Source organism: Chroicocephalus ridibundus, chromosome 4 (genome assembly GCF_963924245.1).
Source record: "Chroicocephalus ridibundus chromosome 4, bChrRid1.1, whole genome shotgun sequence".
Classification (NCBI taxonomy): Eukaryota; Metazoa; Chordata; class Aves; order Charadriiformes; family Laridae; genus Chroicocephalus; species Chroicocephalus ridibundus.
In genome coordinates, this window is record NC_086287.1 from 57,926,293 (window position 1) to 57,950,654 (window position 24,362).

The 24,362-nt window shown below is 38.0% G+C and overlaps 1 protein-coding gene across 1 annotated transcript in view; it reads right to left on the reverse strand.

Annotated features, from left to right (window-relative positions):
• Window positions 1-6,915: 6,915 nt before the first annotated feature.
• Window positions 6,916-24,362, reverse strand: part of SETD3 (SET domain containing 3, actin N3(tau)-histidine methyltransferase) — a 62,128-nt gene continuing 44,681 nt past the window's right edge. The window contains exons 7-13 of the mRNA XM_063332856.1: window positions 21,547-21,605; window positions 19,529-19,643; window positions 15,220-15,294; window positions 12,314-12,480; window positions 11,588-11,673; window positions 9,946-10,106; window positions 6,916-9,319 (exon numbers count right to left, since the gene is read on the reverse strand). Of these exons, the coding sequence (XP_063188926.1) occupies window positions 8,876-9,319; window positions 9,946-10,106; window positions 11,588-11,673; window positions 12,314-12,480; window positions 15,220-15,294; window positions 19,529-19,643; window positions 21,547-21,605 (1,107 nt within the window). The 3' untranslated portion in view covers window positions 6,916-8,875. The remainder of the gene's footprint in view (window positions 9,320-9,945; window positions 10,107-11,587; window positions 11,674-12,313; window positions 12,481-15,219; window positions 15,295-19,528; window positions 19,644-21,546; window positions 21,606-24,362) is intronic.

Genomic DNA, 24,362 nt, shown 5'->3' on the forward strand with positions numbered 1-24,362 from the left:
AATATTGCTTTTTATATCTTCTCGGAAATAGGATGACCAGTCCATATTGTGTTCTTCGGTGCTTTCCAAGCTAACACTTTATTTGCAGTTGCCATCACTGAACCCAGAGAAGAAATCTCAATCAGGACAGGTACAATTACACCTGTGACTGGCAGCCTGTCCTTGGGGGAGGTTTCGTGCTGCTGTTGCAGCATTAGTTTCTTCTCCCAACCCACGGCTAGGGAGAAAATAACCCCAATGCTTAATGACCTTCTATTCCTAAAGATGAACTGCTTCTTTTAGTAGGCACTTGTTCTAAACAAGTAGCAGGCACACCTCTTTTCCTCTTTCTAGAAACCATCTTGTAGCTCGTTCACAAAACTATTACACATGAACCTGAAAACATTTAACAAAGGCATCTCTCGTGACCAGAACCACAGATTCAGGCTCTGCCACCCTGTTGGAGCCCCTTCTTCATCTCAGAAAAGTACTGCAAAAATTCAGCTTTGTGAGAGCTGTGAGGCATTTGGAAACCATTGGGAGAAAACGTGCCACGAAAGCGAATGCCTTCGCTGCGTGATGCAAATATATGTTAAGCAATAAAACCCTTGTTCCTAAATATGCTTGTCTTGTTTTGATATTCAAGGATATGAAAAAAAGACATACATACTTCTCATTTAATCCTGCCAAGATATAAAACTTGCCTGTTTTTATATAGTTGCCCAATATGGACAGCAAAAATAGCTTTCTTAATACAGAGAAAGAAGAAGAAAAGGCTAGCTAATTCCGTGTGATGCAAAATCACGAGGTCCACCTCAGGACTGCACATCATTTTGAGGCTGAAGTTCTACCTGTTGAACCTCATTTCACTTAGGAAAAATGCTGCTGCTTCTTGAAATGCAGCTTACGATGACTGAACTGTTCTGTCAGAGAATATTACTACTCCCAAAAGTAAAATCTGAAGAAAAGATTAATATACTTTGCTGAGAGTAAGCTTGATAACTATCATTGTGCTGCGTATTTGCTTCTCGTGGCAGACGATATTTGATCATTTGAAATGATTACTGGGCTTTAGCTGAAAATCTTTTGAATCAAGTGGCTATAAATCATCTGTCCCACAAGTACTGCTACTAACTAGTGAGCATTTAGACAGCATTAGCCCAGGCTAATAACTCCTCTCAAAGGGAGAAGGGGCAGAGAGTACCTCAAGTGTGCGGGTAAAAACCTCTGGGGACAATACAAGACTTTTTAAAGCAACAGCTAAAGCTCTTCCATGAAAAAATAAGCCACATCAGTGCCAAACTGTATTTTAAACTCAAAAGCCACGCTTTTTTTCCCAGGGTGGAAATAATTTTATCTAATCTTGAGTGATGCCATTAGAATATGAATTTTGTGCAATGACCTTAGTGCATGTGTTAATAGTGTCAGATACTTCATCCCCTGTACTTGAAACGAGCCTCTTCAGAAGCCCAGAGCTGCAGCTTCCACAAAACAGGACTGAGAATTGGTGACAATATATCCATTTCTAAGGTTTCGATAATAGGACTTGCACCACTTCATAAAAAAAAAAAATATACAGGCAACACTACTATTTTCAATACACAGCTTCTTATTCTTTGAAAGATTTGTGTGTCATTCCTGCATTAAAGTGTTCAGCATCAACCTATAAAACTGCTGTAATAATACTCCAGAAGGACTCACAATCTTAGTTGATACCTAAAAACTATGCAAAAGCGTACATGAAAAACAGTTTCCAAAAATCACTCAGCACTGACACAATATTAAAGGTGTAATGATTTTATCAACATAAAAAATGACTACTTGTGATTCGTCTGCAAACGCTTCTTCAACAGATGATGCAATTTAAAATTAATAAATATGCTTTTTGATGGATACTTTTCAGAGGTTTCAAAAATGACAGCATACTGCAGCTCTAATTTTTAAGTGTTAAGCTTAAGAGACCCAACATACCATTGTATTTTGGAATTGATGCCACTACACAGAACCAAGGGTTTATTTTTACCTAATCTTGTGGCTCGTTGAAATCCAGGCATTATTGAACTGCAGTATAACTAGGCCTTGGTCATCTGCAAACACCACCACCGTTTCCTTATTCACTTTGCCTGTTTATGCCTTTCGGCTGTGGCTAGACGCTGCTTTAGAGCTGTGGGGAAAGTCACACGTATACGCGAAAAACGTTAAAGGGACAAATTATGGATTTGCATAATTAGATGCTAAGGTAAGTTAATAGGGATGTTAGTGAAAATTATTTTAAACAGCTTCCTGTGATCTATACTTTTCCTGAAGTCTGTTTCACGCTATTCCTTTTACTTCAAATCCATAGTATTTCTGGTCCTTTTGTTACTAACTGTTCAATACTATCTTGACAGCAGAACTACATCTTCGTTCTCATTTAATAACTATTTATCATTCTGTATCTGCCCATTTTCAAGAAGGAATAAAGTTAAGTGTTCCAGAAATTGGAAAAAATTGAAACTTGACCTTTATTAAGTGGGTTAATTGTCACAATCTCAGCATGTATGAAATTAATGACCAAAAAGTGGAACTTCAGAGTTTCAGAAGACTAGGTTAATGTCCAAAAAAGTCTAAACTCTGACCTTCTTGACATATGCCAAAAGAAACAGCCACCCTAATAAATTACTACCTGTGTGCAATTATAATAAACCATTCCTAGCATCCAATCACTTGAATTAATTGCTGCAAGGCAGCGGGGCTTTCTTACAGATATTCGAGTTAATCTAAAAATTCCTTTGCAGTTCATGGGAGGCTGTTTGTGCACGCCTGTCTCGCTATGGAGATGCAGTTTTAATATTTCATACCTTCGCACCACAAATCTGTATACAACCCCACTTATTAGCGCTGAAATTAGGAGCCTTGGCTGAGTTACTAACAAAAGAGAAAGCGGTGAACCAGCATGGAATAAAGCAAAGGGAAATGAATTTGCCTTAACCCATGCCATAAGGCAATTGCTGGATGCAGGGCACCTACATAATTCCCAAATTTCAGACTTAGAGAGGTGACGCAGACAACTTTTGTAAATATGACAACGGCAGAATATTGAAATCAAACAGAATTCACAAAAAGGAAGTTAAAAAAAATAATAAAGAATACCCCACTTGCACAGAACTAAGTCAGCAGCACAACGCAAAACCTACTAATTTCCACGCCACCGAGTCAAACACGGGCGAACTGGCCAGGAGGACAGCCAGGATTTCTCCTGTGGACAGCAAGTGTATCTAGGGGATAGGTAGGTGGCCCCAACCTGACATAAAGCAAGAGGTGTAAGTGAAACAAGGCACCACACTGGAATTAGGCTGCCGTTGATCTTGACGGAACAGAGGAAGAACAGTGGGACACTACAAGGAAACTTCATTTTTTCCCAGTGATTCTTTTTGGAGGACAAATGACTCGTGTGCTCAGGGCTGTCAAGTTGGCCCAGTTTTCAAGAACAATGTATGCTTAATATTAAATAAAACCCTAAGTGTTTAAGTTCAACTATCTAATTCTGCTGGTATCTGAATCTGTGCATAAGTAATGGTGATTCAGGTGGGAAATCAACATTCCTCAGACACGCAAGATTTTATTCCCTATCCTCACGCAGATTTTAAACACCTTTCTGAAGAAGCAAAGTCGAGTTTCAAAGGGCCCCAGATCTATTTCACTCCAGTTCACGTTAAGCTGCTCAAAGGCAGAAGTTGTGGTGGTCAGCATTACCTACTTTGCCATGTCTGAACTGGATTTATTTGGAAAATGATTGTCTAGTTTCTCCAAACCGGGAAGTTAAAACCACAATAATTCTGTGTGGACATGCCCAAAAATTGTTAAAATAATAAAAATCAGAAAAACAAATAAAAGGAGTTCAGAGCACAGTAAACAGAAGGAACCACCTGGAAGATGGAAGACTCAGGTTCAAAAGCCTCTTCTGCGCTTGATCACTTTATATAAAAAAATAGTCCTGTACAAAATACATTATTTGGACAAAGGTCCCCAACTCTAGATACATTATGTTTCAGGTGAGTGTCCTGAATACAGCACTATCTTCTATTTTCACGTTGCTCTCTGTGCCTTTGTCCAGTCCTTCCATGCTGGATTCATAAAGCCTTTCCTTACCTCCTCGGTGTCGAGTAGTTCTCCCACAAGGGCAGAGGAGCCGGTCAATGGACAATGGTGACTCCAGCCCAGACTTCACTCAGGCTGCCCTCGGCACCGACAGCACACCTCCTTTTCACTGCCAATTTACTGCATATCAACAGTTTGTAATTCATACATTTTCATCTAGGGAAAGTGAGGCCCTTATCTAATTATGAAATGTATGGCTTGCTTAAAAATCCACAGTAATTGCAGTACTAATTGGAGATGCTCTTTTTTTGAACACTCACCAGAATTCCTAAACTTCTTGTTCTTCAGGACAGCAACACTGCCTCTGAGACAAGCTAGCTAGTGTTCAGTTGTCCAGATTTTGTTTTCCAACAAAGGACATCTCCTCACTTTTTCCTTCCCTATCTAGTTGAATCTTTCCTGATGGCACCAGCTCCAGCTGTTAAGGCTTCCTAGCACGAGCGACAAAGGAAGATGTCAAATGCTTTCTGGTTTCCCACCGTTCCAGTACTGACTGTGCAACATTTTCTGGGCAATGCAAACACTGACGACCAACTTGATTGCTTTTGTAAACTGCCAGGTCCAGTTCATGCTGCTACCAAAGTAAAAAAAGTAAATTAATTTGTTAAGTGAAGTTTGATGTCTATTTACACTGAAAATAAAGATAATTGTTAATAACTGAAGACAGCATACAAGGCAAAAATCACATTTTGTTACGTGAGTACCCTACAGCACCCAACGTATGCTGCTACACAAAACAACTTATTCAAGCGTATTTCAAAGCCTGTTACTGATAATCCAGGAGTATAAGTACTAGAGCACTCCATACTCAGCAAAAGGCTACAAAAAAAAAAAAAAAAAGGAAAAAAAATGGGTATTTTAGTTTGGTTTCTGCTCGATACCATAGGACAGGTGCTTTGGCATTTGGCAACATTTCAATTTGTTTTTCACTAAACAAATTATCTTAGATAGATTTCATTGATCTTATTAAAGCTCAAGTTTATGTCATTTACACTGACTCCATAGCAGTCAGTCATTCAGTTTTGAAATGCAATGAAAACACCAGTGAAGCTAAGGAGACACAAAACCCATACGAATCTAGGACCGTTTGCGGCTTTTTTCCTTAAGTATGGATGGAGGTCTATTTATTTTAGCTGAAAAATCTGCCACATGATTTCCAAACTTGTGGCATTTGTTAGGAAATAGATGTAGAACCCGAGAAATGTTAAGGAAGCTCCTCTAACCATGAGTCACCAATTTATGTGCTGTACTTTGTACAGCAAGCAACGCACTCGAAGAAGGAAGCATGGTCAAAACTATTAAATATAGACTGCAATTATGTGAAAATCAGGTGGTCATATCTGACTCCAACACGGATCAGTTAAAAATCTTCTAGGAAAAAAAAAAAAAGAAATGGGCGTTGCTTCATTGGATAAACCTGGTCGAGCAGTTTTTTCTGAACACTCCTGTTTGGCACAGAGTGTGAGAAATAGGAAGGACTGATTTTCAGCCCATAAAATCAGAAAAGAGCAGCGGATTTGGAGAGCATCTTTATTGTGTCAGATGGAAACACTTCAAATTACCTTTCATAATTACTTCACACACCTTTCTATAAAATAAGGGTGTCAGAAGTAGCAGCAGCAGATATTAAGTAGTTTCTAAACATGTGAACCAGAGAAGAACAGTTTGTGTAACCTAAATCTTGCAGTGTGCCTTTGAAATGTGTAAGTTTCATGACTCCATGATGCTCATTCCTCTCTAAAGGCAAATTAGCCTCCAGAATGCAGCTTCGGTTGACTTGCATAGATTTTCTGTATGTACCGCCTTTTAACAAAGTCCAAATGAAGGAATACGTATTTTAGCCAAGATGCTAAAACATAACTTAGTTTAGCCAAGATCCTAAACGATCTTACCTCCACAGCCAGAAGGTTCTCAGCTCCCATGTACTCAAGATCGAGTTGATACAATCTGCAAGCATTTTTTTCAGAGTGGAGGTTGTTTCTCAATTTTGTATATTTGACTTTGTCAACAGGGCTATACTGACATCGTCTTGCAGTATAGAGCCAAAGAAGTTGGAGGTTGTTAAGGAAACGATTAATCAGTAGGTAGGTTCATGCAAAATTCAAAAAGGCTTTCCCCCCCACCTCTTTTGTTTTTGGAGAACAGTCCGAGAAATCCAAGTGATGTCTTTGTTACAGGAATACTTCAGATAGCTAGCTAAACAGAAGCAAGATTTGGCATTTAGCCTGGGATTAGTGTGAACAGCCTCTTAACCAAACATTATGAAGAAAGTTAACTTTAAAATGCTTTGAAAGGTCTGTTTTCATGACAGATGGTAATAAGGGCTCATCAGTGCCAATTTTTTTTGTTTCCACCTCAGTTTTCAAAAGCTTAAGTTTTAGGTTAGTGCTTCTGAGAAACCATTACATGCACAGAGGAAAAATGCAAATTACAAAATTAGATTACTCACTATTTTTATTGTGTGCAACATATTTTTTCTAGATAACACTAACATATGAAGAGTAAGAGTTTGACCGTGCGCTCAACAGACCACTTTCCCTTTCTGTTTACTAGAATCCCTGTTTTTTCTTTTTTGCCAGCTATTTCTCCTTTAATCTTTATCTGTACACCTGGGCAGTTATTCCTCTGCCCACAGACCCCAGAAGATCCAGCAGTCAGTAGCTTGTAAAGATTTTGTTTGTATAATACACTCACTAGGGAAGACATGGTAGAACTATATTTTATTCAAGAAAACCCACACATTCTGTCCTGTGGTGACCACAGGCTTTGCTAAGCCATAGATATCAGCGAATACTGGAACAAAATACAGTGTATCAGATTGAATCAAAGCTAGTTTCAGAATTGCATCATAGTATCTAGTACAACCTTGTGCAATGTAACTGGCAGAAACAGAAATGGAATATTGGTCCTAATAAAAACTGAAATGTAATGACTTTTGTATGACATTTAAACTGTCAAGACAACAATTGGTAACATTCTACCAAAGGCAGCATATAGTTACAAAAATACTGGTCCAGCATCTTGTTAGTGGTGAAGCAATATCCAAGGTGCAATGGCAATGTGCCATTCTTAGTGAAATCTTTTTTAAAAAACTATTTTTTCTATTTTCCCCACACTGATACTAGCTGAACACCAAAACTGCTATGACAACCCGAAAGAAAGTCACTTTCATGTGTATTGCACCAAAGATTTATGCAAAAACACATTTTCCAAGTTGCAGTATAAAAGAAGCAAAATCTAATAAAACTATGAATATGCCAAAAGACGTTTTACTGCAACTGATCCTGGATGAGCAGGTTGCAACATCTACTGAGCTTTAAACAATTGTCCAAGCTTGTCCATTTTATCCATTATCTTGAATCTAAGGATACAGAGGTAAAAGACAAAGTCCTTAATATTGAGAACAGAATAAAATCACCTTATAATCCCTTCCGTTCACCCACAAAAGAAAAACATTCCGCCCTCCCCTCCTCCCAATGCACAGGTAATTTCAAAGTCAAGCCTTGGAATCACCCTTGTTCTGATACCGCACTGCGCTAGGATTGTACTGTTTCCACCTAGAAGACAAAACATAGTATGACAGTGACCAAAACTGCTGGAGACAGCAGACCTGCTTAACTTGTGGAGGTATCCCAAGAAATGTGCCTCAGAGGGAGACACGATCTACATGCGAAAGCGTACTGCAGACTTGGCTGTGGTCTAGACTTGGGCCAAAAATACATTAGCCTGCCTGCCATTTCCTTCAAGACAACAGCATCAATTAATATCTTAACCAAAAGATGACGCTGAGGAAGATCAGGTAACCGTATCACATTCAATATTACATCCAACACCAGAGAAATGAAGGAGTAACAGACAGGAATATTAATCATATTTTCCTTTTAATAATGGTTTAGTCAAAAGTGTAGCTTTGAAAATCTCTAGCTAGTTGTGAAAACCTGAAGAAGCTGGGAAGCGACCTCACTTTGAACAGTACAATTTAAAGCTGTGGCTTGGCCTATCTGCTTTCAAACTCTCCAGTGGCACTGCCAACCTTGTAAATAAAAGGTACCGCCTGGCAATAAAAAGAAGTCAGCCTTTAAAAGTTGGTGAATGTTGTTTTGTAGCAGCCTAACTCTGACTGAAGAAGAAAGATGAGATATTTTTTATACAGTAAACAAGAGACAAAATAAACTGAAATCTTCAGAGATCCCTTGAAGTGTATACAATTTGGATTCTCATCAACATTTAAAACTACCAATCATAAGGTTGCCACCTTACCTTTTTCTGGACTGGCACACCTGATTTTAAACAGGTTTTCCTCCAGTCTCCCAAGTTTCTGATCCTCTTATCCAGTTTTCTGCTGTACTGCTCTCCCACCTTCATGCTGAATACCGAGTCAGTCCTGCCTTCTGCTTTTCTTGGCAGGAGGCAGAGCAAGCTTTTAATTTCGGTAGTCAGAGTGACAGAACAACAAAAGCACAGCAGATAGAAGAGCTTAATTCTTCCCCAGGAAGAAAATACATTTGGTTCAATAAAGGGCTGCAAAATCTTCCAAAGGCACCTCTTTCCCCAGTTTTTGCCTGAAAGCAAGATGGCAATCTTAATTGAAAAGGGATGCTAAATCTTTTAAATAACTTAAAAATTCATTTTTATATAAAGCAGCAAAAACATTTTTCTCTGCAGAAAGAGAAATGTTAACAAAAACACACCAACATAAATGCACTGTTCATAAACTTCAGCTAATTTAACTTCACAAGAAAGTAAAATTTTAGGACTATTCTTTAACCTCATCAGTACTTTCTGAAGAAGATTCTTTGGCATCTTCAGTCTCTCTGTTGCTTTTCTCTTTTTTTAGATTTTCACTTTCTGATTTGGTCCCATTAAATAGAGAGTTTTCACCATTTACAAACCCATTCTCTGTGACTCCAGCATCAATAGCTTCATCAATCTTTAAGTCCCCTTGCTCTTCCACATCTTCTAGGTTTCTCAAGACAATAGGAAGTCTAGAGTCTGCCACAGTGTTCTCCAACAAGGCAATATTGCTCTCTTCGTATTTAGGAAGTGGAGCTCCATCTGCCATTTGTTTGGTATAATACTCTCGGCTAGCAGCTGCACTCTTTACTGCTTTCTCCAAGATCTCTTTTTCGCCTAAGCGCAATTTGATAGCCATTATCGCGTGTGAAGTAAGGTCATGGGTCTCCAAGAAGGACTTATCATCCTGTTCAAAATGAAAAAGCAAGTTTGTTAGTAACAACAAACACAATAAAAAAATCCCTCAACTTTTCCCTCTATGCGCTAAAAGTAAGTGACAACTAGGCTCTTCAGGCTGAGCCAAAAGGATATATATAAATGAGGGGGTCTGCATGGCGTCCCAGTGAAATTTGTCATGAATTCACACAGAAGCCAAAAATTTCTCCACACGGATCAGCCTGCATAACAAGCGAAGTCAGGAGACTTCACGAATATATGGAACATGTAGGTTCACTTATATGCTTGCACTAGCAGCACATTTCTTTGCAGTCTGGAGAATGCACCTAATAGACAACAAGTTGAAACTGATTCCTTATTTTACTTGCAGAGAAAAAGCAGGTAGCCTCTATTTGGAGAATCAAAGAAAAAATACATTAACAAAATTACATTAACAAAATTTCCCTTTTTGCAATCTTATTTGATTTTCCTTAGATAATGCAAATCTGTTTCTACACTTTAAAAAGTACAGAATGAATTATGTACTAACATCCAGATTAAAGTTTGTAAGGACAAGATGGGGGACAAAATATCTTTTCCTATAATCATAACACAAAACATTTCAGACATTTAATTTACATATAATGATAATTTTACCTCCACGGTTGTTTTATAGGTTTTCAAAAGAAGGGATGCTCTGGCTTCCAGGAATGTCCAAAGTTTAACTTCATTGTCCCAGCTAATGGGAAACTCAGAGTTCCCCAGAGTGAAGATTTTGTCAATGGCATGCTCGCCTATCAAGTGTTCCTTCAGCTCTTCTGCAATAAGTATAAAACAAATCTGTTAAAAACAATCTCATCATTCACTTTTGTCAGTTGACAAACTGCAGAAAGATTTATTTTCAATAGTATAGCTTTGAGCAGTTAACAAAAAAAACCTCTCCTCAAATAAGAATTATCGGATATGCTGGTTATTTCCAGAATACTCCTCAAAGAGGCAACTGGAAGTCTTGAGGTTAGCAGAAAATGGACCTCCTGCTCCACTCTGAAATAGAGATACTTTATATATTATAGCCTCTGATACACAGCATAACTCTGTGACAGTGAGATGGAACGTTTTGTACAATACTTGATAAAAGGGAGTAATTCTTTAAAGAGTTCATCAGACTGACAATAAAAGGAATGGGCCAGGGAGTGTGCAAATAGCAATGAAATTATTTTCCTCATTGTTTTGGTAATCTTTTTCAGTAGCAGAAACTCCCTACAGTTGGTCAGCAAAGACGTCCATCAAACAAACCTCACACAGAGTAGGAAATGTTTAATCAGCTCCTTGACATTACACAAATTCCATTAATCTTTTAATTACCAAATTTCACTCCTGCAAAGCAGCTATCACAAATTTCACAAGCCACTTGCATGTAGTTTCTCAATAAACAATTTTCTTATGTAGTGTTTGAGACATATGAATAATCTAAGCACGATCGTATATCAGAGTAGTGCAACTAAATGTTTACTAGCTATGTTTTCTTCTCTGAGCCAAATTTCACTCCCTCATCAGCATCCTAAAATTTGCTTTACTTGAATTTACTTCCCTGAAGTGGTCAGGCAGTGGACTAGCTGACCGTTGTAGGTCCCTTCCAACTGAATTATTCTATTCTTTTCTAATCTCTTCGTAGTAGGATGCAGTGAAGGCATGACACTAAAAAACGTAGGTTGTTTTTATTAAAGAAAGCAAATAGAGCACATGCAAAAACTTAGCAGTATTCCTACTGGTATTAATTGCACATATATTTTCCCCATAAACCCCCCTAAGATAAGAGAAACACTACAAAGACAGTTTGCAAATACATTAAGTTGGTTTTAGAATATTCCAATTCCATACCTAAATGATGCTATCAGCGATGACTAATAAGACATGATTTTAAGCATGTAAACCCCTAGGTCTCACATGATCTTGTCTGTGAACCATTTTTAAACCTAAGAACTAAAGATCAAGCTCTGAAGCTCACTCATTCACAATAACCTGGGGGATTAAAAAAAACAAATAAATCGCATCACCACATGCTTTGGGAGTTCCAGAAAGGCGTGTGTTACTGAAATATTCCCTCAGACTACATAGCCAAAGACTTGGTTTAACACTAGCTTATAGATCCCTTTTTAACCTCCACTCCTTGACCGTTCTGATCTTCTAGCTTAATGTTTTATATAAATGTCTATCATATTCCTGCACTGAAAAACAACATAACAAAAACCAACCCCAAACCAAACGCAAATTAGGTTATCTTTATAAAACATCTTACCTTCACTCATACAAAACACTCGAAGGAAAGCCAAAAGCTGGGCAGAGATTGGAGGCTCAGTGGAGTGCAAGGCAAAAACACTAGAACTAATAAAAGAAACAAACAGCAACAGTAAATGCAAGTTCTATCGTTATACCTTTGAACTTATTTCAACATAAAAGACCTCAAAGTATACAACAAATGCACTGTTACAAAAGTAACTTTTACAAAATCAGGTAATAGTAGTTCAAACTGAAGAAAAGCTTCCCTAACCTGTATCTGAAAAGAACAATTATCTCCACAATTTTACGCTTACAATTATTTTTATATGGCTTTCATAATAAATTCACGAAAATGCAACATTTCATGTCTGCTGCTCCTAACAGTACCCTCTGAACTGAAAAGACCAAAGGAAAATGCTGTGGTTCACATACTGAACATCGTAGTATGTCTGCAAGGGATAGGAAAGAAAGAAAAACCACAGATTGCTTCAAATTAATCCTTGCTCTGTTTTTGTTCAAATGGTTATTAAACCAAAGGCTTTTTCCTTATATATGGTCCAAATTAGATGATAATATAACTCAGAGAACTTCTGTAAATATTATTACAACAACTTTAATTTGCTATACAAACAGGAGAAATATTACACCTAAGGAAACTATCATAGAACAGCTTCATATATGCCCTACCGGACACTATATATTTTAGAAATGTTTTAAAAAACCCATGGCATTGTGTTTTACTTACGTTGGGATACCAGCACGAGCTAAGACCTCTGCCTTCATAGCATACAGCCTGTCACTTTTACTCACGCCAAGCTTTATTTTCACTCTGTCATGTGAATTATTATCAAAGAAAAAACCACTGTGGATCACAAATTCAGCGTTTGACCGAGTGCCATAAAAAATGTAAATCTAGAAGGATGAAAAGAGAAGTGAAGGGACAGGAAAAAAAGCTTAAGATCAGCTCACAAAACTGACATAATTTGAAAGTTATTTCCTGAAAGAGCTACTGTTTTGAGTACAGGGTATATTTGGTTGCATAAAGAAAAACGCTTTGTTTTCTGGTATCGATTCAAATGCTGTATATAGTGTGGCAATATACTTCAGAGGTAGATGTAAACATGTCCATGTAACAGACTTTGAAAGGAGAGAAGCAGTTGTTATTCTACACTTTAAAATCAAAATGCTTTGTTTTCTTACATTGCCAGAAAATACCAGTATATGGAAATAAGTTCTCAAAGATGCTATGCCTTTTAAAGACTAAAAAAAATCTGAGACAAGGAGGGCCCATTAAAAGAAACGGTGTTTCTGGGGTCATTTCCCCCACCACAGGCCCACCCAAAAGAGTAACCTACAGTGTTGATGTATCAACTTTGCTTTTGTTTTAATGTTACCTTAAGGCATGGATATATCAAAGTATATCACACAGAGAGAACCGATCTGTGTCCAGGCAGTAGTTATTTTTGTGTTAGACTCTGAACTCTTTATCTAAAGCAAAGAGGTTACTTTAATTTACATTAAAAAAAGAAGTTCCTAAATATAACCTGCAAAAAGAGTTTAATTCAGGGCTAAGCTATATGAAGTACACGGGACAAGAGGTCAAATCAGCAATTATCTTCTCCTGCATCAAGAGGATATTTTCTCCTTTTGTTTGATAACAGAATTGTCAATTGGAAAAAAAGTTTCAACAGTTACAGAACTCCCTTCTTAAACTCAGGGTACAGCAATGCTCTGGATACCTGTAAGCTGCCACTCCTCTCCAGCTGACAGAGAAAGGCAGTGTTCTCTTAAGGGCTTAACAATGCTAATGATGCCATTTACTTTCTTTGTCTTCAATTTTAGATTAGAACTATTTATCTCAAGCACTAAATGCTTAAGCGTTATATTAAATTATAGTAAACACTATACTGTAACACACTCATCTAATGAAAAAGTGACCTGCCTGCGTGTGTTAAGGCAGTGGTTAAGGAGCGAGTTGCCAACCCTCTCAAGTTTTAAAACTACTGTGATACATCTCATATTAAACTAAAAGTCACATATCGTGTATAGATTATACAGTATGCTCTTACACACTAAGACTGTTAAAAAAAGCCAATTAAACAGAATGAGAAAGTTGCTTTATTCAATGCCAGTGTTCAATAGATTCGGTGGACTTCTGCTGCCTCACGTTTTTTACTAGTAAAAGCAAGGATCATACACTCTTCCTGCTGAAACTGTAAGAAATAACATCTGCACAGTATATTAAAAGACCAAAGTGTTATATAATTAAAGTGCTTTGATAATGTCGTTAAAGTTTACGCAGAATTTTTTTTTTTTTTTAAATCTGATAAATAGCAAACAAAGTGAAACTACTAAAATAAAATTGAAATAGAGGAAGCCTCTATAATTGAAATGGAGAGAGCAGCCAGAACAGCTATATGACACATCCATTGCCAGCTGTGGAAAATTATAAATTGGATCACTTCTGGAAAAACTGTGGACCCCTTTTAACTCATCATACCAGTATTGGAAAAAATAGCAAATATTTGACTACCATAACAAATTCTAAGAGCAACACAAAAAAATATACAATCACTGTAAACCCCAGCATAGCAATGAGGATAAATATACCTCTGGAAAGACAGACTTAAAAAAATTTTTCGGACACATCTTTGTTAAAAAAAGAAGGTAACAACACATAAGAAAAATGAAAATCAAAATATTATTAAGTGTAAGACTGGCAAAATAATACACTAAAGGTAATAGCTCAGAGACTGAGTTACAAAACATTTCAGGATGTTTCATAGACCAAGTCTTTTTCTGGCCACGCTGACTACAGTTGCACGAGCAGTGGGAAAAACTGAGTGCTACTACACTTGAGGGCTTAGGCTGGCTGCCGACACAGCGCAGGAACCCTCCTAATGGAGATTTCCTACACTGCTGGAACCACCGTCTTCAATGCATTGCTAGTTTTAATGCTCATTTTTGTTTCTTAGCAGTTCTGAACAAAATATTGGACTCTGAACTGTTCCAAGCATCTTTGCAAGACTCGCCCTGTGGTGCTTTCTGTCTCAGGAGGAAGGGGTGTGTACATGTGTGGATGCCTGCGTGAAAGGGAGGGAGTACATTTTTAGGTCCTTTCTCATTTTCACTAAGCATGGAAATGGCAACATGGGTAAAATGACTGGCAACTATACTGCACTTAATCTCTTCTTAAATGGAGACTAACAAGAAACATAAACCAACATTTCAAAGAAAGACTCTACAATCTGCTGTTGCAGACAAAGGGACGGCCCGAATCTAAAATATATTTATCTTTTGTTCTTTGGACATGGCCTTTCATTAATCTCATCCGGAACATCATGCTCAGCATCTGTGTCTGTGCATTTACCAGTGATTAAATATTTCTCAACCAGTTCTCTAAAATATGAGGTATCAAAACTCACCTGAAGTTGGGGTCTACCAGGTAATAGAAAATATTTTATTCTGAAAAACGTGCACTTAGTTTGGTAGTATTTTCACACTAGCTCACAAACATTAGCTCAGCATAATAAAATGCAAATGTAGCAGGGCTTAATCCACACCACTCTGCTATTAAAATTTTGTAGGGAGTTACCAAGTGTCCACAAAACTTAATTAAGGAATAATTATGTAGATAACTGTTCACGCTACCTGTTCTCCAGGCTTGAAATCTTGAAGCGCTACACATTCACACCGGTCATCTTCTAAATTGTAGCCTGTAGTGATCTATCCAAGGAAAGAGTAACAAAAGCACCTTTAGAATTTTATATTTATCTCCCCCACCACTGACAAAACATTGTCCTATTGGAAATAGATATTAAGAATAGCAATCGCATACATTTCTTTCTCTGGACCATATAATACAGCTGGTAGTAATTGTTTTACAATTCCTGAGCAATCTTTTCTTTAAAAAATCCCTGCATTAAAGAAATCTAAGGGAAGAAATAACTTACCTGAAGCAAATGGAAGGCTCTGAGGAAAGCACCCTCCACAGACCACAGACAGTCCCATGCTAAAGCCTGCAGCTTGTTATGAAGTTCTGGAGTTTTCAGTCACTCCCATGAGGCCCAAGGAAGCAAGGCACTGACAGCTCTATGTGCTGTGCTTTATCCTTCAACTGCCAGCACATTTTTGATCTCTCAATGAAAAAGGATTAGATAACTGTGGATCTTTAGGGGATACAATCTTCAGAGAATTATAATTTACTTGCAAATAATCCCTTTATCTGAAGTTAAGTAATACTCTTAAAATGCTAAAAGGATTTTTTTGATGGTAGCAGGCAATGGAAGAGGATAAATTCTCTTAACAAATCTGTACTTCTCTGAAAAAAAGTTATGAAACCGTAAACTGGTCACACTACCAAGTAAAGCTATCCCAAAAATGTAATACTTTTTAAAGCAATAAACAGCATGTTCTTGGATAGTATTACCAAAGATGCAGGCACGGATGCAGCACAGGATGGACCATAAGCTGCTGAACAATCAGGAAACAACTTTTATATGGTAAATATTCTGAATTCAGTACTGGAAAAATATGCTCTGGGCCTGGGAAAAAAATCTAGAAGTAGCCAAAGATTCTCTCTCAGCCTTTGTAAATGAAAACATACTTGTTTGTAAGCTGACTTACATACAACTATACCGTGAGTTGCGGTATACCCTGATTCCCATCTTGGATGCAGTTTGTCCAAAGACAGAACTCTGTGGAGCATTTTGAAAGCTTGGTTGGTGGCTTACTTGTTAAGAGTTTTATGCTGCTTGTATCATCATCGGGCATTTGTTAGCCAAAATAGTGCTTTCCAAGTGAGAATGGAGAACTTGTCTACGGTGCAGCAAATCCAAAAGGGCAGCCCCAAGTGTGGGCAGACTGGCCCTGCAGAAGGTTACAGAACTGCTCTGCATGCGGATGCCATCACTTCAGCTCTATTAATGGGTTTGTGGTATGCTGGGATCAGAAGAGAACACTGGCATCGTGCAATACGGCCTACTGCAAAACACGGGCTGTAGTACTTGAACACAGAAATTCCTGTACATTCACTATGCCGGACTGAACAACTTTTAATTAAGATCCCTGGTTTAGGAAGTTAACTAACCCTGAATTGCAGGTTGCAAGTGCTAGAGGATTTACCTTCACTATGACAAATGTGGCTTTCAAGTTCAAATACAGTCATCTTGGCAAAAACTGCAATTTCCATTCAAAAAAAAGCAAACTCTGGACAGTACTTGACCTGTCCTGAAATTTCCTTAAAGTGTAAACTCATTTAAATACTTCTGAATGTGAAAACTCCATTCCAGTTTCTCGAAATGCCTGTGGAACAGGAGGCTTTCAAGAACTGGGGAAATTCCACTATGGTAAGAGAAGGATTCTGTCAGTTTAAGCATGCTTCACTAGACTACTGCTCTTTTTTGGGATTGTTTTTTATTTTTGCCTCTTTTTAAAAAAAAAAAAACAGACGTAAAAACACTAGCAGTGCTTCTAAAAGGCTTTTCTATAAAGCATAATGGAGTGCTAGACTCTTATTTCCTCTTTCTTTTAATAGCAGTCATGTAAGAGAATTAACAGGGTGTTTACTTCTCTTCCCACATGATAGCTGACAAATTGCATCCCTTCAGTTTTATTTCTGAAGCAGACTGATACATGAATTTCAAGTTGTATATAAAGCACGCAATAGTCTGCTTGGTCAGTGATTAAGGATGGACCCAGCCCAACAGGCAGAATGTAGCTTATTTAAAGCTCTGGCAGAACTGGTAATCAACCTCTGACTGTCAAAATACAATCCCACTAAAGAATAACAATGAGAAATGCATGAAGACAACCATTTTGATATAGTTCTTGGTGGCAGGTTGATCTAATTAATAGTGTCAGAAGCAAGAAAAAGCTGGATGGACCTAGCTCCAGATAAAACCCAAAGAGCATTTTATTATCTAGCTCATGGAAGGGAGCACTGTGGAATAAAGCAAGAACAGAGATCTATAGTAGTCGATTGACTCAGTAAGTATTTCAGCCCTATCTTTGGAATAGACTAGAGAGGGGCGCACACACCACCATCTTTTGTTTCTTACTTTTCTGCAATGAAGAACAATTCCCTTCATATATTTTAAAGTGATGTGCTATGATTAAAGCAGAACCCACCCTCATCTCACTCTACAATAATATAAACTACAATACAGACAGCTTACAGTTACCTTAACAGCTTACAGTTATCTTAGCAGGTTTTTTCCCCTATTTCTAATAGTACAAGTGAACTAACACACAACAGAAATAGGTTTAGTAGCTTTTCTTGGCCCATTATCAATATTACAGTTGTCTATCCTTCCTAAATCAATAACCCCCTAAACTAGTTTCTGAAGAACTATGAAACAAATGAGTGAAGTCTGTATATACATTCAAAATATTTAAGTTCAGCACACCATCAACCCTCCCTCCACCCTTTAGGATACACCTCAGCATAAAAAAAAAAATGCTTCCAACCCTGATATACTACTGCACCAGCAGGTTTGGCTCCAGAGGCTGGCTCCGTATCAAAACCATTGTTAAAGAGCGTAATAAAAATAAAAATTACTTTATCAATTTAAATAGAAGTTTGAATGATTAAAACAACTTAACTAGCTGCCCTTTTAATATACGCTACTTAATTTTTTCCCTCCCAGAACCTTAATTCTCTTCCTCTTTCCTCTGATCCCAACTTTGAAGGCATTCATTAAGTGTTGTCTAATGAATACAGACAAGTCTCTGCAAAAGCATCTGAAAGAGATGCCCAGCAGGAAAAGGGTACAGGAAGTACTAGAACTCATAATACAAAAATATACATTTCTGAATTTTAAGCAGTTTTCTTTACATCGGAGACTCTGATACAAGCTTTATTGCTAAAATCAAAGTTAAGAGATTGCATAACAAATAATGAAAGGCAAGAATCACTGTTAAAGAACAACATGTAATCGTATTTTAATAGAGAAAAATAAATGAAAAAATCCCACCAAACTCTCGCAACTTCGTAGCCTAGCCTACCTTGGTGTATTTGGTACAGTCATAGTAACAATAAATTAGGTAAACGTCAAGTGAAAACCAACTTGCTTTACAATTTGAATAGCAGGGTCACATTCACTGCTAACAATAAATAATGCTATCTACTGGAAACACAATTAGAGGGTATGAATTTTGATGCATATGTGAGACTGGCTAAATAACATTGATAACCCATCCTCTTATGGGTTTCCATTTCCTCACTTCAACATTAACTAGCCTGTTAACGAAATCAAGACCTTATCTTCCGAACTAGATCACGTAAGCCAAAATGTCAGCAGGTCTCGCTTTCTATATACATATGTCACCTTTTAAATGTTTAATATGCCCTAAAGTAGTATTTTTGCATTTTGTTTCTTTGATGTAGTAACAGATGTACTGTTTTTGTTGAACTAGGCTTTGTTCTTGTTGTTGCTGTCTCTGTAACAAGGCTCTCTGGGCATGGTTAGGAGAGCAGGCAGTATTTCTTAGTAGCAAATTTCTAACCACTTTCCCTAGTGGTAGCGACAAGAGGCAACCTCCATCATTGTCTGCTTTCCTATTCCCAGAACAAATTTGTCCACTATTGTGAATCTTTTTCAGCCCACCAGAAACAAAACTCTGTGTCAGAAGAATATTCAAACTTAGCTGGGAAAAAAGGCATCATGTAACCGAAAACTTTTAAAGGCGCATTATATGTATATAAGACATAACTGTATGCAAGTATGCAATCAGTTTAAGTTTCCTCTAGATGAAAAAGTTCTCCCTGAAAAGCTATCATAAGACATTTAAAAAACCGACAAATCTTTCTTTCAGATATTAGTTTTTCAGGGTCACTTGGGAAGATAAAATACCTGTGTTAAGAAGCATAATGAAAAGTCTTATTAAACTGTTGTACAGCATTTGAAAGGCTTAATACTTAAGCCCTAAAGCCTTTCAGCAACACTGAAGAAATCCTTACCAGTCCATTAGTATGATTACACATGTCCCATAAAGGTATTAGAGCCAATGTAACTCTGGAACCATCTTCTGTCGGAATCTGGTTCTGACGTGTCATAACAGAGGAAACCGCCCATCTATAAAAATTAAAAACATTAGACGGTCAGTCTTCAAAACATCAATATACAGTTGGCTGTAGTCCAACCTGAAGCAATCATTTAGGCTGGGAGCTTCCAAACTTCGTTTTCTTCAAGATCACACTGCCTACAGTAACAGCAGAAGGCAATACCACTTGCAGAAGCAGCAGCTCCCAGGTTTCCAAGACATACACGTAGACCAATTTCCAATCAGGGTTTCAATCCCACTCCTCTTCTGCACTCTTTGCAACAGTACCTTCACACCTTCCATGACCTCAACCAGGACCCACTCCCGTGTCACCTTCTGTTTCCCCAAGCCTTCACTGCACACGTAACTCCTGCCACACATCCCCAGCCTGGGGTCAGCTATTCCTGCAGGCTTCAGAGCAGCTCACAGCTCGTGCTTGGCAGCAGCAGCTCTCATCCGTGTGCGGACTCTTGTAAAAGCCAGGAGGAATTTTTCCCCTCACTCCCTAAAAAGCTTAGGTACTGCATGAACTGAAAACCAGTATCATCACCCAACACATGCATGGTATTTTGGTAAGAGCTTTGCTTTAGTTTGCTAAACTACAATCAGTATTGCTAAATTTTCTGCTTAACAGAATAAAGAGGAAAAAAAACCCCAGTACTCCAAACAGACATCCAGGTAAAAAGAATGAGGAAAGTATAACATAGTTACGTCACTCAAAAACCTTCTAACTCTGGTTAAGCAAAGGAAATGCCAGCTACCTTAAAAATCTTCAGAAAAGCTTAACATTTCAGTATTTTCTAAAATTTCATTTTTATTTTATTTCTGACAAAAATGAATGTTAAATGACAGAAGGAAAAAAAAATCTTAATTTTGCTATGTTTTGGCCTTAATACATTTATTTGTTGTGGTTTTGTTTTTTTGTGGGTTTTTTTTTTTGGGGGGGGGGGGGGGGGGGGGGACAGGGGAGGGGGATGGGACAGACAGGACACCACCAGAAGGTGAAAATAATTTTAACTCCCACGGATTCCACTACTAACAAGTATTTAATATACAGAATTGGACTTTCAGAAGGACTAGAAATTGCTTAGAAAGATGCCGTCAAATTAAAATCTACTTAATTTCTAAAAAAGCAAGTTAAAATTGTGGATATTTCTGACATAACAAACACTGTTTGAAACATAACAGCAGTATGTTTCTTTTTAATTGTTGTACTTTATCTGCAAATTTTTAGACCATTTCACATGTAAGTTGGCTTGTTCCTCTGTGACCTATAAGCAAAGGAGGCACGCTTTGGAAATCCCACTTTCATAGACTTACTCAGAAGTACAACTAGGCTAAAAAAAAATCCTTGTAAGACCTCACGAATGCCTTTTATTCATGCTATTTTAATCACTTCACAGAATTAAAGCTCTAGTTATCTTAATTATTCTTATTTTTATCTTAATTATGTCACCCCCTATAGCACCTCCAAGTGACACTCATGCTTCACGTGTACAGCTTAAGTTCTCCAGTTCTCCTGTTCAAGAGCCACTATAAATATTAAATTTTTCTACTATGCAGTGGTAAAGCCTTTTAGAAAATAAAATTAAAAAAAAATATTCCAAAACCCAAACCTCCTGCAACATTAACTAAATTATTTTCTTAAGAAACAATGAATTACCTTGCTAATCTCAGACTATGTGTGCCAGTTGGCTAAATTAACTGCTCATAATGACTATTCCTTTGTAACAATTAAAATCTACATATTTATTTTACTTTTTTCTTCATTAAGTGTATTAGTATCAAATCCTACATTTAACATTTCAATAACAATAGGGCTTTCCCACCAATGAAGCATTTCCAGGGTCCCACAGTTCATTATATTAAAAAAGAAAAAAAAAACAGAAAAAAAAAAACAAAAACCAAAAAGGAAGAATTAAGAGACAGACCAACCTGTAGTCGTCATAAGTGAAAGAATCCTTTAAGGGCAGTTTGCTGGCATTAGGATGGGTCTGGGAAATGCAAGTTTCAGAAAAAGGTGAAAAGAGAAAGAAAAGAGAAATCAGAAATCAGTCAGCAGAATTTCATTATTTAGCTGCCTAACAGATCCTAACAAGAGCCAAATGAAGCAGGAGGCGTCCAGCCGCGCTACAGAGGGATCATCATGCTATTATGCTCTCATACATCACTGTCAACTTAATTTGTTGTGCCCAGCAGCCGCCATAAATCTGTTTCTTCATATTTCAAGACTGGAACCCACAGACATCGTACAAAAATAAAAAATTTAAGGTGGACTGAGTATGTGAAGGTAAAACAAAACCCAGCCCATGGTGCAGGACAGGGGAAAGAAATCACACAATAAGCACATACTAGGTTTCACCAAGTTCCACATTTTTCCTTTTCTCTGGGTTATCAGTAAGGTATTTCACAAATGCAAGTAAAAATTATACATACTAGATTTTCAATTCTTCCTCCATACCTGTAAAGGTTTTGTGCAGCACAAGATGCACTACTCCAAAATAAAACAGATAAAAATATTTAAATAGTTTTGGTGACAAACATGGATTAGATAGTACCTATGTTAAGCCATCTACACATATTCCCATCTAAGAGTGGAGTAATGCCATTGAATAATGCATACTGTAATTATCATTAACAAGCACAATATTTAGATTTTTAAGAGGCTTTAAGAAGCTGAAATACCTGTTACTTTTCTGATCAATTTACTTATTAAAAGTTTCAAATATACAGGTAGCTTTAAGCCCACACTCGCACACTTTCTTTAGAACTTTGTCCCAACTCACAAATGGAAAGCCATAATAGCATAAATTTTAATCTTCAGGTTCAATTAGGTCTCAGAGATGAATGAAACAGTTATCTCAGAAGATACAAATGATTTTTTTGCACAGCTCTATCTTTGCGACACTCTTAATGCATGAAGCTCCATGTAGTATGCAGTTTTTTACTCTTGATGCATTAGCATCACAAGTGCATGGTAATTTATCATTTCTCACTGTAATGTACTTGCTGGCACCGTGTGCAGGACAGTAGGGGATGAGGTAAAAGTGGCTCAAACCGTAAATCAATTAGAAAACAAAAGCTTGTGCTCAGTGCGCAATTTTAGGCAAATTATATATTACAAAAGACTGCCAATTGGATGTTAGGTCCCAGGTGTCTGCTCTCCCTCAGCCCCTCCAGTTAACCCTTTGGATGGACTTTCTCTAAAACAGGGCAGAAGTTACCAATTCCAGCGACTCCCGTCCCTTCCCTCGCTTTTTTTTTTTTTTTTTTCCTTTTTTTTTTTTTTTCTTTTTAAAGCAGTTTACATTTCCACACGATTTTCATTCACAGCGATGATACGGTCATTTCCGAACAAATCCTCTCGACTTTAATTGTAGCCGCGCGTTCGGCAGAGTCATTTCTTCTCACGAAGCCCAGTCAGCGCCAGCCGCGAAGTGAAAGCCCAAGCGGTGCACGGCGGGGGGTCTCTCCGCTGCGGCGCAGCGGCCGGGACGCGATTCCACAAACCAACGCAGCCTGACACTGGAAATAACAATTCTTCAAACCCAACACACGCACACACCACCCCGCCCATGAGAGTCCTTTACGGCAATTTAATTTCGACTTTTATTCCTAGTATTATTAATCTATTTTACAGTAAACTAAGCAGGGAAAGCCAACACCGACAGTGAGACGCTATCAGCCTGTCAGTTCCACTTTAAAAATATTACAACATTTTCCTCCGATACGTTACTATTGGTCGTGAAAACCCGGAATCTCGTTCTGCACCTGAAGTTTTAAAGAAGGTATTTCAGACGAAGAGAAGTTAGGAGCCCTTAAAAAAACCCCTATCTTCGCCGTTCCACGGCGGGAAAACGAGCCGTGCCCCCCCTTCATCCCCCCAGAGCCTCGGGGTGGGGGGGCAGCGCCGGGGCCGCCGCCGCGGGCCGACGCTGCCCCCTGCTGGAGCCGCCGCGGCGCCGCGCACTGCGCGCGGGCCGGCACTGCCCCCTGCCGGCCGCCCCCGACACAACACGCTCAGCCCTCACCGGGAGCAAATGCCTATAGGAAGGCGATATCTACATCTATCTATATATACACACGCACGCTGCTATTGTCCTCTCCCTGAGAAACGTGTCTATTACATCATCAGATTGCGCATTTGACGTCAGCAGTCCCTCTGTAACGAGTCAACTCGAACACACAACCCACGGGTTCCGATGCCACCAACCGCTCCGTAAATCTGTGAAACTTGGGGACTGCCCCTACAAACATAATTCACGTAAAACCACACACACGGTCTTGAAAGACACAAAGCAGAATAAAATCCCAGTGTACGTAATTACCATATTTACACCATTCCGTGGTACAATATTCTAGTAGCTGTTTTAAAGTTAAGGTACGTCGGCATGTTAGATTTCTGACTTGGACTACTTTACGACATAACTTAAAAAACCCTATAGACTACAAGGATCCAAAGACACACGAAAAAAGAACAATATTCTGATTAAAAAATTGATTTAGTATGCAGCTTCTCTTTATAGTCCCTTGGTAAAAATGAAATCTCCCTAACAAACACTTAATAAAACCTGTCAATATATCTAGAAAGAAAAATGACACAAATGCATTAAGTATTAAATACCCTTGAAAAAAGTCACATATTCCATGAATTTTTGATGTACTATCTTGACATTAATGTAAAACCTTGATATTTATAATTGACAGATATTTAATAAAGTATAGAAGACGACTGCTGCATAGCATGCAAA